General features: G+C 35.0%; 1 protein-coding gene across 3 annotated transcripts in view; it reads right to left on the bottom strand.

The window, feature by feature from the left end:
• Positions 1-16,451, bottom strand: part of akap6 (A kinase (PRKA) anchor protein 6) — a 154,898-nt gene that overhangs the window by 18,800 nt on the left and 119,647 nt on the right. For all 3 annotated transcript variants that reach the window (XM_058749067.1, XM_058749069.1, XM_058749068.1), the window contains 2 exons: positions 8,604-8,750; positions 2,826-3,080 (listed from right to left, as the gene is read on the bottom strand). In XM_058749067.1, the coding sequence (XP_058605050.1) occupies positions 2,826-3,080; positions 8,604-8,750 (402 nt within the window). The remainder of the gene's footprint in view (positions 1-2,825; positions 3,081-8,603; positions 8,751-16,451) is intronic.

Below are 16,451 nucleotides of genomic sequence, written 5' to 3'. Positions count from 1 at the left end.
TGTTGCTGTTGTTAATATTTTCATCTTTCTGTATAGATTATTTATAGAGATAATTATTAAAATAAATACTATTACTATAATTTAAATAATCTATAAATAATATTATTATTAATAATAATAGTTAATATTATATTATGATTATTATTATTATTGTTGTTGTTAATATTTTCATTATTATGTATAGACTATTATAGAGATTATTGTTAAAATACATGAATATTATTTAAATAATAATTATTATTTATATACAATAATAATAATCTATAAATAATAATGATTGTTGTTGTTGTTGTTAATTTTTTAGATTATTGATAGAGATTATTATTTCAACACATAAATGAATGCTATTCATTTAAATAATAATCCATAAATAACAATAATAATAATTATTATTATTTTTATGATTATTATTAGTGTTGTTGTTGTCAATATTTTTATTATTAGTTATATATTATAATTCATAGGGATTATTTTTAAATAAATATTTAATTATAATAATCTCTATCAATATTATTATTATTATTATTTATAGACAATAATCATCTATACGTAATAATAATAATTATTGTTATTAGTAGTAGTAGTGGTATAGATATGGTTAATAATTATTTATAATAATTATTATTATTACATTATTATTATTATTTATAATAAAACTAGATTGTTACTTTTTCTGAACAAAATGTGAGAGATGCAAGGTATTCACACACCTTCCACGATCCAATCAAGTCTCAAACTATAAAATCAAGTTCCGGCTCACATTATTTCACATTAAATACACTGTTTTACAAAAATATGTCAGATTACAGAAGTAAAACAGGCTGCGAAAGCCATTTGATGCTGTGTTTAAGTTCAGCTGCACTGTGAATGCTGGTGCAGTGAGATGTAGAGAGGTGTAGATCTCAGCCTTTCAACCGCTCTGTGATCAGCCGCTCACGTCACGCCAGTTAGCCAATTCAAGCTTCAAAAGCGGTCCGAAAAAAACTAGATACATGTAATCATTCTCTTTTTCCTTCCTAAACGCTCATCCCTTTTAGTGCAATGGCAGAGTCCATATTAATCACACTTACCAATATTTCCAATCATCATATTATTATTTTCTCCAGACTTTCCCTGTGAAATCAATGCGAGCCTTTTTGGCTGCGTGTCATTTGATCAAAAGAGAAAGCCAGCCTTATTTCCCCTCCTGATCATTTAGCCCTGTGTATATTTAAAGCTTCTCCTCACTTATGTTTGTCACTCAGCAGGTGGATGTAATCAGCTCCGCTACCTGTGTTTTGACACGTCTTGATTAATACTCCAAGCTGTTTCTCAGGATTTTAACTCAAATAATTATTTCATATAGATTTTCAGTCAGGGGATTTGATGTGTGCTTTTTGCCCTGTATTTATTAAAGGAGCACTGCTCAAGTGAAGCAGGTTATTTTTAGAGAGCCCTCTGCAGTTTGACTAAGCAGTTTCATTTCTGTGTATGTGCTAAACACATTTAGACTACCTGACATGATGCCGTCATGTACTCTAGTTTAAGCGTGTATTATGGTTTAGTGAAAGCTGCACTGAAAATGCAAAGTGTTAGGCACAGTTTATGGCTAATGAACAGCTGCAGGCTTACAGGTGTTATGCTAGTTACTGATAAGTAGTGGTTGACCAGTGGCTGGGTTTTCAATGGCTGATGCCAATTTCCGATGGCTGCGGAATTTACGGATCATGCAATTATGCCATTCTGTTGAACGGATGTAAAAATGGTAAAATATATTAAACGAAGCTGAGAGCATTAAGTTCTTTTTGCAAAGCAACATCAAATTATGTAATAATCAAAGACGCAATTGGCAGGAGATCCGTAACTTTTGAAAATGATTGTAAATTAGGGAACTGCAATTAAAAACTAAGGTTTTCTGCAGCTCCAGATTCCCAGATTTCACGTGGGCTAAAAATGTAAATGTAACATAATAATATGCATAATTTAATGATATGCATATATAAATATATATATATATGTGTGTGTGTGTGTGTGTGTGTGTATATTGTTACAAAATTTACTAAGACAATTTAAAAACAACAAAAAAAATGCACTTTTTAAAAAAATACAAAGACAATCAAATCCCCTGTCTGAAAGTCTGATTATTTGAGTTAAAATCCTGAGAAAACGCTTTACATTTATTATATATTTACTCTATACATATATAGTACATTTAATTAAAAATATATTTTAAAAACTACAAGTAAAACTGCAATAATTTAAAAAAAAATCACAAAAAAAGGAAAACAAACAAATGAATCTCTTAACAAGGCTGCAGGTAGATGTTTGAATGGACACAGAACAAGTGTAACATTTAATTGACTGATTCTGAGAATCTCAACATGGCCAAATATCAGCTGGCTGATACATCAGTATATCGCTAGTGATACGACCTGAAAGCAAGTTGAGAGCCACTGTGCTTTGTGATGTGAGACTGACATTCAATTATTGGCTAGAAAAAAACATATTTTTTATTTATCACCATATGAATGATGCATGGAAACATGAAAAAACACAGCCGTGCAGGTTACGGGTTCAGATTTCCTGGAATAACCTGGTCTCTTGCTCAAGGGTACAGTGGTGATGGATCACCTGATACAGAGTTTGAATGTTTGGGTTACAACACCAGAGAACCCGTCTGAGGACAGTTACCATTTTTGCAATTCCATTCAGTGACACCGCTGGAGCAGTGTCTGCTAACAGTGATCTGAACATGTGGTAAAACAGGCCAACAGTCCATTGCATTTGCTAAGATGACAAACTCTAGATAGAAAACTCTAGACAGACACGCAGCTCTTCATACTCACCTTGAAGTGCTGCAGCTGTTTGGTGGCCTGCGGGTCATGTTGTGGGTCATCAGCATCTTGAGTGCCGCTCTCACATTGTTGTGCTTCTGGTCTGAGATTCAGATTAAAGATGAAGAGCTCGGTTTCTCTCAGCCAGCTCTTTAACTCCTTTATCCGGCTCTCCAGCTGGGTCACCATCTTATTGGTTTCTGGAGACAGAAGTTCACGCTGACTCCGCTGGCCCACACTGGGCTCCACATGCTCCGCCAGGGTTTTCTGATTGGACACAAACAGAGATGTCAAACACAAGAGTCTATAAACACAAAAATGGACAGAATATCTCAATTTACCATAGTTTTACCACAGTAACACCAACTGTCATGAAAATGGCATTTTGGTAAAAATAGTGTAGATTTAGACTCATCTTCTAGGGATCTTTAAAAAATAAAGTTCTGAGACAGTATACATATAAGAACAGCACGGCATAGCCATAATACAAAAAACGAAAACATTTAAATATAAAATAAAAATATGAAAAGCGATAAAACTAAATGACATGAAAATAAATAATAAAAAATTAAATTAAAACAATAAAGCAAAAAAGTAATACAATTAAATGTTAATTAAATATTAAACAACAAGACAACAAAACTTAACACAAACAAACAAAAATATTAATTGAAATAAAACAAAAAACGTAAAGTAAAATAAAATAAAATAAAATGAAAGTGGGCAGTGCTTACAACTAGTAACAGCTTTTATAGAAATCACAGTCACATTTAAATATTCATGACTTTGAGGTCCATTGTTTATCCTATGGTCTTTTCACAAACAAATTTAAACTATGACAAATATTTATAAATGCATTCATACATCACTTAAACGTATGGAACTGCTTTACACGTAGTGATTAACCCCTATTATTTGCGTTTAATTAAGAAGTGAGATGTGGTGATGCCTGCCGTTTCCACACGGCTGCTGCACGCCTGAAGTGTCTGATAACAAGCTGTTTCATCTGATGAGTCTGAAGGGGTTAAAATCTCATCGCACAAAGTGGCATTTTAGAGCAACATTCAAATGTTTGTTGAATAGCAAACAATCAGCCGCAAAAAAACATACCAATGATTTTAGAAATGGGCTCCGCTGAACAATTTTCCCTGACTGACAGCAAGAGAAGCGAGAACCATGCTGAGCTGCAGACTGCCTGTGCGCGCACGCGTGTGTGTGTTTATGCGTGTGTGTTTGTGTGCCGCTGTTTGTTTGTGTGTATTCCCACCTGCCTGGCAATCACACTTTTTTGAGACAGGTTGAACCTTGTATACTGAGATGGCAATTGCAAACACAATACACACCATTATCCAATTAATACACACACTGGCTGCTGTAATTGTCCTTTCCTTTATGTGATGGGTGTGTTGTTGAGAAGCTGGAATGGAAACAGATGTGATTATGACGCAGCAATGAAGTGGCTATTTCAGCATGTGGCATCAATTAAGTTCTCTGGGTTTGGCCGCACGCATCCGGCCTGAGCTTCTCCCCCATGATCGGCCTTTATTAACACATCTGTGTTCCTCTCCTGTCAGCACAGTGTTAATAGCAAAGAAAATGGAAGGCCAGGGGACATTTTAGCTTTAATGTGAAAATGGGATCTTCTGGCCGAAAACAAATGTTGAGGTTTTCTGCTGGGCTGATTGAGGCAAAATCAGATCTCATAGTGATTTTATGAGACATTAGTGTGTAAAAAAGTGCTGCTTTTTAGACAAAACAGAGTGGAATGTTTGTCTTTAGTTTAAAGAGATACACACAGTTCAAGTCAACATGACATTTATTTAAAAAATCATTAAAATTGAATAACCTTCCCCGGCTCTACTACTACTACTACTTTTCTTTTAGGCTGACAGCACCAATCCCTCTTTTTAACCCCTCGAACTACCCTTCATACAGAGACGCTTTTTACCATTCAATCAGTTCCTGAAGGATAAAACTGCACCGTATGGTTTAAAAATGTAGGCTCTTTTTTCGTTTCTTTTTTGGAAAGAAATTAACACTTTTATTTAGTAAGAGTGAATTAAATAGTTTAAAAGTGACAATAAAGACATTTATAATGTTCAAAGGCTTTTCTTTTGAAGTTTCTTTTTATGAAAAAAAATCCCGAAAACAATGTATCATGGTTGCTACAAAAATATTGAGCAGCACAACCATTTTCAACATTGATATTAAGAAATGTTTGTTGAGCAGTAAATCAGCATATTAGAATGATTTCTGAATGATCATGTGACACTGAAGACTAAAGTAATGATGCTGAAAATTAAGTTTTGCGTGAAACATTAAAATAGAAAAAGGTTCTTTAAAACTGTAATAATATTTCACGGTATTACAGTTTTTACTGTATTTGTGATCAAATAATGCAGCCTTAGTGAGCACAAGAGACTTCCTTTCAAAAACATTAAATTTTTTTTACCAACCTCAAACTCTTGAACAGTAGTGTACATTTTGTTTTTTAACTTGAAAATACATCATATTTTAGATTTCGTCTGCACATGCAGTTTCATGTTGCCTTTTACCAGTTTAGCCAATATTATAATGCATTTCCACAGGTGACGTAATGAAAAATAGGATTTTTTCATGTGTATTTAAATTGCATATTGAATTACTTCAGCAGACGTAAAGGAAACAAATGTAATATTTAAGAAACAATTAAAAAAGATGGATTATGCAGACATATTCTATGATGATAACAAAAAAAGAGATTATGGGGGAAAATATCTATTTGGATATAATCACCCATGTGACCCAGGACCACAAAACCAGTCTTAAGTCACTGGGGTATATCTGTAGCAATAGCCAAAAATACATTGTTTGGGTCAAAATTATTGATTTTTGTTTTATGCCATTAGAATATTAAGTAAAGAGCATGTTCCAATTAAGTAAATATATCAAAACGTAATTTTTGATTAGTAATATGCATTGCTAAGAACTTCTTTTGGACAACTTTAAAGGCGATTTTCTCAATATTTAGATTTTTTTCACCCTCAGATTCCAGATTTTCAAATAGTTGTATCTCAGTCAAATATTGTCCTATCCTAACAAACCATACATCAAATCTCAATTTCGAATAATTGACCTTTACATATTAAGACCCATTTTGAATTCGGCAACTTACCTGCCCCTAATGAGTGAATCGCAATTTAAATAAAAGTCATATAGTTACAGTAAAATAAACAATCTATTTAATTCTGTTTAATTAAAATAAAATGTCAAAGAAACATGCTACAAAAAGTTTGCAAAAGTCCAGTTTCATGGACAGAGAGCAGAATCTCTCTATTGCCGCTGTTCATCCCTCTTTCTTTCTTTATCTCTCTCTCTCTCCTTTTATTTCTCTGTCCTTTCCACTCATCTGAATACAGATGATTTGACGGGCATCAATGGAATCCAGATCCAGCCATTGTTTTCTCTGAGTAACAAATGTCTCGGTGGGAGGTGAAGTCAATGCCCTTGGAGGGTCACGCAGCAAAAAAACAGGAATTTATTGCCACTTTATTTTGTTCGGGAACAGTTTGCAATCATAAATTCTTCATAAGCAGAATACTTCAGAGAATGGTCTGTCTTCATAAATATATACGACAGGGGACATCAATTTCATTTAATTCACAATTTGTGTCAGCACAGCAGATGCCAATGGCTGACTTGATAGGCTTGTTTAATATGCAATTGAGACGGCATAATGCGCGGTGCAGGGAGCAGCGGCGCTCAGATTGAACTCTCCGCACCGCTGACGCTTTATTCCTGTCGCACGCGCCCTAACGAGACGCCACTCATCGCCAGGACGCGTCGTGCACGCTCACGCCAGTCAGAACGTTTACCGTGGCCAAGCGCCGCTGAATATTCCTCTTCTGGATAATTCTAATTAATGCTTGATTGCGACAGGGAGGGAAGATGCGAGTTGTTTGACACTTTGAAACTCTCCGAAAAAATTCATGTTTCAGATCAAAGGCTGTTATGCTAATCTTGAGGAGCATTGCAGATGCATATCCACGTGGGTGTATGTGTTTACTCTTTATTAGTGAAGTTAAATTATTTAGCATCATACCACTGTGAAGAGCTGTGGAGCTTCACCTTTATAAAATTGTGAAACTTGTGATTATTCAGTTGGAAATAATCCTAAAAGTAGATTTTGATGAAGAAGCTGGTCATTTACGATCATCAGCTGTTGATCAGTTTCACTATGACTCAATTAGAGCTCTCAGTGTGAAGATTTTAGTAAAGTTTTTGAAATAAATCTCTGACACTCCCCAAGGCTGCATTTATTTGATTATTTGTGACCCTGGACCACAAAACCATAAGGGGCAATTCTTTGAAATGTATTTATGTATTTAAGCTTTCCATTGATGTGTGGTTTGTTAGGATAGGAAATCACCTTTAAAGTTGTCCAAATGAAGTTCTTAGCAATGCATATTACTAATCAAAAATGAAGTTTTGATATATTTACGGTAGGAAATTTACAAAATATCTTCATGGAACATGATCTTTACTTAATATTCTAATCATTTCTGGCATAAAAGAAAAAAAATAAGTTTGACCCATTCAATGTATTGTTGGCTATTGCTACAAATATACCCGTGCTACTCATGACTGGTTTTGTGCTCCAGGGTCACATTTGATTAGTAAAAACTGTAATACTGTGAAATATTATTACAATTTAAAATGACTCTTTTCTACTTTAATATATTTTGAAATATAATTTATTTTTGTGATGGCAAAGCTGAATTTTCAGCATCATTACTCCAGTCTTCAGTGTCACATGATCCTTCAGAAATCATTTTAATATGCTGATTTGCTTCTCAAAAAACACTTCTTATTGATATCAAACAGTTGTGCTGCTTATCTTTGTGAAAACCACGATGAATTTGTTTTTCAGGATTCTTTGATGAATAGAAGGTTCAAGAGAACAGCATTTATTTTAAATAGAAATCATTTATTGACGTTATAAATGTCATAAATGTAATGCATCCTTGCTGAATAAAATAATAATTTCTTTAAAAAATCTTTCTGACCCCCCAATCTCTTCAACATTTGTAACTACAAGAAAGATTACTGGAGAAATTACTATTTCAGTCTTTCTACTTCAAAATTTCATTCAATTCAATGTTGCTGAAATGTACTAACAATATCTTAGTGAAAATTGTTTTTAGACCAAATTAATTTTTTTCAGTGTATGAATGCAAGTCGCTTTGCATAAACGTGCTGAATGAGCCGCGTCTTATCCAGCAAGGAAGTAGTTTATACAAGTAAATGGCTTAAAAATAGAAGAAACGTTACCATAACAAAGCAGAAACATTGCAGAGAGAAATTTTGATGGTAGTTCAAAAGAGCACTAAAAACGGTAACTTTGACATATATCAATTTGAAGTAAAGCAAGCTTTCAAACAAAAGTGTTTTAAGATGCATTTACGTAGCATTTTTATTCTGACAATGCCTTCCCAAGTTTTTCTTGCTTTCTCAGCGTCTCTTTCTCCTCTAAATCTTCCCAACCCGCCTGTTTCCTCTCATCTCGGCAGGGAGCTCTGGATCAAGGAGAGATCAGTCTCAAGGTGTGACACTCACCTGTGTCAGAGCAGCGCTGACTTTGAGAGCCGACTGTTCAGGAAGCACGCTCTTTCCACAAAGGGACCCCTGACTGATGTGATGCTCTGTGTTTTTAATAGCGATTTCCCAAACAGGACTCTAAAGTTTCGTAACTCCTTTGCTGTGTTCGAAAAAAGCATGTTCATATAGCAGGCTGAACATAGAGAGACCAACCTCAAGTTGATCCCATTTGCTCCGGAGGGCCGTCAGCCGCTGGTCAAAGTCAGCAGGAAGTTCAGTGCCGCTCCTCTTCAGAGATTCAGACCAGCCCAGAAGCTGCATCTTCTTAGGAAGCCACATGGACATCTCCACACTGTTCCCCTGTAGAAGCACACACAGCAGTCACAGGGTGAGAAAAGCACACGTATCAGTCTTAAGATAGGCTTTTGCTGCGAAAATGAAGCAAGGACATGTTTACACATGTAAAGTGTTTTCTCTGCCCTTCGAACAGTTGGGCTTAATTATGTACAATTAAAACACAGTCCTTTTAGAGAAGATCTGCATATTTGGTACACACTTGTTCAAAAGTTATGGGTTGGTAAGTGTTTTTCCCTTAATGTCAAGGCTGCATTTATTTGATCAAAAATACAGTAATATGAAATACTATTACAGTTTAAAATAACACTTTTCTATTTTCATTTATCTTGCAATGGAATTCATTCCTGTGATGCAAAGCTAATTTTCAGCATCATTACTCCAGTCTTCAGTGTCACATGATGCTTCAGGAATCATTCTAATTTCATAAACATTTCTCATTATTATCAGTGCTGAAAACAGTGATACATTTGAGGGTTTTTTTCAGGATTCTTAGATTAACAAAGTTCAAAGGAACAGCATTTATCTAAAATAGAAATATTTTGTAACATTAGAAATGCCTTTACTGTCACTTTTGATAAATTTAATGCATCCATGCTGAATAAAAGTATTAATTAGCACTTTTAGGCATTAATTGTACAGCAGTATATATTAATAAATCTTAATCCAATTTACTGAAATTTATGATTTTTATCATTTCTCCTATCAAAAATACCCACCTTCATTTTACAGTAAATATTTTAATGAAGCATTTAAAAGAAAAGTAAACAAATGGGAAACATTTTCTATTTAAAACAGCTCACAAGTTGTAAAAATATTGAATAAATATTTCAAATATAGGTTAACAACTCACAATTGTGTAAAATATGGGAAATTCTGGGATTTCACAGCATGTAACTGTAATATTTCATAGTAAATTACATTATTATCACTTTAAAGGCTTTTACTGTGATATTTCACAGTATAATACCGTATTCGAGAATTTTACTGTGAAAATAATGTGGGCGGAGCAGTTACAGGAAACTACTGTAAATTCCGTCCCGTCTCCACACGCTGTGTCACCTGTGTCATCTCTCGTCTCCTCCCTGCTCTCATCCGAGTCCGACGGATTCAGCGGCAAATGCCTTTTTTAAAGTGTCTTCCTGTCGACTCAGCAATTATTTTTTTTATTTTAACATTTAGGTGAAAAGTAAATGTTTTATATATTATATATTGAACTGTAATGTAACATCCATTACCATGAACACAAATCAAATCCTAAGATTTTGTTCTTCTAAATCCTTTATATTTGTTCCCACAGACTTGCGACTTCTCATTTTGTCACCTCAGGAGGATAGTGGGCATGTACGATAGCAATTTTCACCCCTTCAGCTCATGTCTAACGGGATACTGACCGTATTAGGTCACTCCGACACATTTCTGTTAGAAAGATGGACTAATGTACAGTAAAGATGAAAGTGATGCTATTCAACACCTTTTTTCAGTTAATTTCTCTCTTCCTCCCTTCCTCTCTCTCTCTGTCTGTCTCTGTCTCTCCCCCCATTTCATTTTCTGCATCAATAGCTACTTGATTCTAGTTTTCGGTTGTCATTTATCATTATGGCGGATGCGCATTTAAATATTTAAATGTGCTGTTTTTCCCCCCATTCCTCGCTGTCATCCGGCCAGCGTTCATTTTTCACTGTCGTTTGTTTTGATGGAGATGGTATCACACATCCTTTTAAATCATTCATCCCTTTCAGTTTTTAATAGTGGCCGCCAAACCAAAGACGCTCCTCTTTAAAGTAAAGGGGATTACACAATTTGTTTGTTGACAGCAAATATTGATTTTAAGTCCTCTCATTGGTTTAAGAAATGGCAGGTTATTGATGGAGAACGCAGACGGAGGGAAAGATAGCCTGAGTAATTAGAATGCCGGAGCGATGAGAAGCTGAAGCATCATGCTAACCTTAGCTACGTGCATGGCTGACTTTTGGCCCTTGAGTCACTTTCACCGTTGCAACCTAGATAGGGTGATTTGCATACTTAACCCAAGGAGCTCGGGCTCGAAAACTTTATAGTCGACTGTGTAATTGACGGTGAAGAAAAACATATTCCAGGGCCAAAGGATGCCACCGAGGTGGAGGTGTGACAGAAATACATGATTCTGGCATTGCTCCGTTAACCCTGATGAGCAAAAACTGATGAAAGTTTGTTTTTAAAAGCAGGTCATCAGTGCACAACAGGACACACTCGCACACACTTAAACTTCATTATAGTAGAGAAGATAAACTACATTTTTCAAATCAAACCAAAACATGCCATCCACTTCTATGTCTAAGTACATTTAGTCCTTTTGGATTATTTTATTTATTAATTAAAAACAAAAACAATATTATTGGGTCACACTTTATTTTAAGGTCCAATTATTGCCATTAACAAACAATTAATTATGAATTTTGCCTCATTAAACTCCTAATTTGCTGCTTATTAATTAGCTGTTAAGTTTATGTATTGGGTTGGATTGTGGATGTAGAATATGCTCATGCAGAATATGTGCTTTATAAGTACTAATAAACAGCCAATATGTTAATAATAGGCATGCTAATAAGCAACTAGTTAATAGACTAAAATTTTGACATTTGACTTAATGACTTATTAACTAAATGAAAGGCCTATAGTGTTAATTTTAACAGTCTTTTTGATTTTATTCATAGTTTCTGTCTTTTGAAAAAAAAAAAAGTTTTTCAATTTATTACAATAACTACATTATTCTGAAGAAAATGATCAAATCATAGCAAACATACAATCCACTTTAAGGTTTATAAACATCATGGTAACTACTACAGAGTTTGTCCATATATTTTGACATAACTACATATTCCGTCCATATTTTGACATTAAATTTGTATATTATACACACACATACATATACAAAATATTACTAACAATATCGTACGGATTCAAATTAAAAGTAAAATTGGCTAAAACCATGTGAACCATGGGAATATGACTTATTGATTAAATTAAGAGCTCAGTGTTAATTTTTGCATTTTTTCTTTTTTAAATTTTAGTCATAGTTTTATCTTTGGGCAAAAGATCTTTAAAATTGTGTAAATACTTAGCATTTCCTCATTTTAATCTAATTTTATCTACAAAAATAACAAAAAAGTGCCAAAAAAGTACAAATATACACCAAATATTCAACATTTTTCGAAATGAATTAAAACACATCTCAACATTTAAAGTGAAAATTGTCCTGAACCCACTTCATCATCCACCACATGAAAATCTTTCTGATTATTTAAAAGAAGAAAAAAAAGCATGTCTCTCCTCAACAAGTTGTATAATTTGAGTTATGAGCAGAAGTCAAATATTTACAGTTAGGGACATCACTAGTCCTAAGCATCAGTGCCCCTTGAGATCCCATGATGAAAACAGGCAGCTTTAGTAACAGTCATTTAACAGTAAGGCATTGCAATAGTGAGCAAAGATGGCGACAAAATAGATGAAATATCAACAAGCCCTTGTAAGTTTAATTTATTTCACATATTAATGAACGTGAGTCTGGAAATGTCAGCAAAAATGCAGTCACACATGAACACACTTAATGCGGTTTCGCAGATTCATCTTATCCATTAAATTAAAAGTTTGTTCAGGCTCCGTAACTTGTTGAGACAACAGAAGTGAGACTCCATGAACTGAGGCAGAGACGGGGCGTATTCAAATCATTTTATGCTAACATTCACACGTCAGAAGCCAGGCGGCGGCAAAAATGAGAATTCACAGGACACCCTCGGCCTCCCGACGGGCCTTCATCTCGATGACGGATTCTGCACTGTCCCTAAATCAAAAAGGAAGTAATAACATCTTTCTTTTGCCCTGAAATGAATCTGCGAAGGGCGAAAAAAAAAAAAAAGTCCATTCTGGGCCTCTGCGATTATCCGCCGAAGCTGCCGTATTAGATGTTTAGCACGAAGGAAAGGGAATCCATTTGAGAAAAAACTGAATATGCATCAGCCACATGAAAACCTACACTGGGAGCTGATGAGTTACAAATTGACTCAGAGGTACAAAATATGGAATTTGATATGCTTTCGTGATACAGAGCTGAATGAAGCTGGGAAAACTGATAATTACTTAATCAGTTTGAGGCCTTTTCATATCTTGCCAGCATCCTTGATGTCTGTAATTCGCTCTAGACGGCTGCTCGGGGAGGGAGGCGCAGAGGAAGCAGTGGAGAGGGGAGGAAGACCGCGCAGAAGAGGCCCATTGATGGAAACCCAGCGCAGCTGAGGAGCGCCAGCCAAGCTCTCAAAGACGTGTGAGCGCCGGGCTTGAAAGACCAGGAAGTAAAAAGCTACATATTTACTTTAAAAGGAGGAGAAGACGCTCAGCCTCCATTTGGATGCGATTGCTTACTGTTTATGCAAAATAGACGCTGCTTTTTCTCCGTCGTGAAAAATCACTTTGCGCCGAAAAAAGAAGTTGGGTGGGGGATCTGTTCAAACCGGCCGGGAACAAAAGTCCTTGAAACACTGTTAATTGTCACCATGGCGACTAGAAGAATAAGCCATTTTACAGCTGGTATAGAAGGCTCGTATTGAGTCAAGCGCTTTTATTTTTTTCTGCCCGGCTCTCTTCTCTCTGGTTAAGAACAAGGTGGGCAGTCACGATGGGGTCAGCGAGGGACCCAGGAGAGTTTCCACCAGCCTTTCCAGACCTCGGCTGGCAGGAGGTTCCTTCACCAAATGCACTTCACATTGTCAAAATGCATCGAGTGGCAACAAATTGCACAGACAATGCCATCGTTCATGACGACAAGAAAAGGTTGAGCATTAGAAAAAAAAATGTTAGTTACAATACCGCATAGACGTTGGCCCGTGGGACTCCCTTTCTCACCGACATAATAGCATGCAATCTGCAAAACAATATGGAGCATAAAACGACTCAGAATATTCGCTCTCACCTCCCCTTCTAGCTAAAGACGATGCATTAAGCAGGTTTCTAAAGTGGTAATGAGGGATTCAAAAAATCCAATGAACAAAGAAAAGCCTGGTCAGTCCAGCTGATGGTGTACAAATGGTAAGACTGAGCAGCCAGGCCTTTAGCCCTGAAGATTTATACAGAAAGAGCTCTGAACAGGCCTTTATGGACTCTCCTTATGGCTCTCTGATTGTGTGATTATGTTTTGTTTGGATGAATCTCATAAAGGAAATACCAGGTCATAATTCAGGTCCATATTTTAGCCTATATATTACATAGTATAAAAAAAGGAGTATTTAAAATAAATGTAAACAATTAAATATGAAAATTATAAATAATTAATATATTAGAAAATATATTAATCTATTAATACATGCTTAATATTATTATATACTACATTATTTTATAATTTAAAATAATAAATTATCATTTATATTTGATCATATATTTATATCTATTTTACATATATATCACAATTTATCATATATTAAATTTTTTTCTGTGTGAAAAACACTTTAAAATTCTTTAAAAATGCTTCAAATAAGTAAATTAATACATTTTCAAAAACATCTCATTTAATATGTAATTATGTCCTTTCTGTACATGTTTTTTGGTCTATTATTAGTACTATTAAACTATTCTTCATTTTTGCGACACGAGAATTTGAGTGGGGATCTGTGCTTTATTACTAATTTAAGAATTCATTCATGTAAAATAATTATTAAACCTTAAATTGAACAAAATTGCTTCGTTTATTTATGTAAAAGAGAATTTCTTACTATTTTCTATTTGATTTTACGGAGAAAAATGACCCCAAGGTTTCTTTCATGTTCACATACTACTTTTGATTCCTAACGTCAAACTGCGGTCATCGCTGTTTCTCTACCTCCGTTCTGCTGGTAGTTCATGGTTTAGATGTGTTGTTCTTTTTCAGCCTCCCCTTCTGTCCCCTCACAAGGATTGGTAGTGACCCCCATAGGAAGCCCATGCCTAATGCCATTGAATGGTGAACAAAGGCACTATTTATCCGGGGCCCGGGGTCTGGAGCTCAGCTGTGAGTTCGGGGAGGAGGGGTTCTCATGGAAAGATACTCACACCCCATCCCTCTCTACTCTGAGCGTGGCATTTTTCTTCTCTAGACAAACATAGGAAACAATGCAATCAGCCAAGAACTCTGGGCTTTAAGAGCCGAGAGAGGCCTAAGATCTGTTCAGCTCTGCTCAGCCTGGCTGTAATCTAAAGTGATGGTGCCAGAATTCATAGAGCTACTGCTGCTCACAGCACAGGAAACTTACGGCTCAGAGGTGCCCTTTCAGAGCTCCAGGGACTTAAAGGGTAAGATCGCCCAAAAATCAAAGGCCTGTCATCATTCATTCACACTCAAACTCTTTCCAAAGGGAGACATTTAGCAGAATGTCCAAGCCACTGTTTTCCATGCAACGAAAGTGGAAGATTTTGAGTGCCAAGATGCCAAAAAGATAGAATAAGCACCACCAAAAGTCTGTTTGACTCCGTATTCTCTATATTCCACATCTTATAAAACCAAATGGAACTTTTATGTTAAAAAAACAGACATTATTGACTGATAATCTTCTCTTTCTTAGGTTTTTATGGTGTTTTTTGGCCTTTTGAGTCTGGAAGTACAATTACTGCTGACTTTCAATGCACTGAAAACTATTTACACTCATACATAATGCAAAGCATCTCTGATGTTTCATGTAAGGAAAAAATCATATGGCATTGGAAACACAAGGGTCAGTAAATTATAAACAATTCAACAATCCTGATGGAGTGAACTTTGGATGGAGAGATGGGATAAATGAACATTCAGTCATCATTTTCTTACAAACCTGTATGACTTTTCTTGTTCAGTGGAAAAGATTATATTTTTAACTTTTTTATCCATTCAATGAAAGTCAATTGAGGCATCACCAGACTTCATAGATTTTTATTGCAGGATTTCATTGCAGGATTCATTTTTGTAAAATATATATTTCCAAATGTCATCTTTTGTGATGATTAACAGCAGAAAGCCAGTCACTCAGGTAAGTAAATGAATAAATAAATGATCCATTAATGATAAATAATGAATACATTTTGAGTGAACTAACCCTTTATCCAAGATGGTTTAAAAAGAAAACTTTCTTATGTGTCAGTCTGAGATATTAAAAGAGATCTAATTTGTGATTTTTCTTTTCCAACAGGTGATTTAAATGTTTTTTTTTTTACAATTTAGTGACTTTAACCAACTACAAACAGATGTTAGTTAGAAAAAGTGTCTGAATTCCCCGTAACCTCTTACCCTGCTCCATCGGCATAGCTTTTAAAAGTAAATAGGTGTGAACGTGACAGATATTCCAACTCTGCAAGTAATTTTCCATGTAAATTAATGGCAGTTCGGCTCAATGAGTATAAATTTGCAACCTTTGAAAAAGAGAGGGAAAATTAAAATGTACAATGTCATTTAAAATTGGCAGAACTGGCCAAGAAAATTACATTTGAGGAGTCGAATCGCTTGCTTTCTTCTAGCTTATTCCATTTGCATTAACCGAAAATCATATTACACAGGCCATGCATTGTTAATTGGGGCCTATATTACATTATCCTCATATAAATCAAATGACAAATATTAAAATGAATAGCAAATTCACTAATAGCGAATCATAAAACAATCTTTTTTAAGTATCTCTCATTAATAATTTAATTCCAATTATATCTGTAGTGCAGAATGAGCCTTTTCAT

The sequence above is a fragment of the Onychostoma macrolepis genome, chromosome 17 (genome assembly GCF_012432095.1).
Source record: "Onychostoma macrolepis isolate SWU-2019 chromosome 17, ASM1243209v1, whole genome shotgun sequence".
NCBI lineage: Eukaryota > Metazoa > Chordata > Actinopteri > Cypriniformes > Cyprinidae > Onychostoma > Onychostoma macrolepis.
Note: the sequence above shows the minus strand (reverse complement) of the source record. Positions and strands in the feature narration are given on the sequence as shown.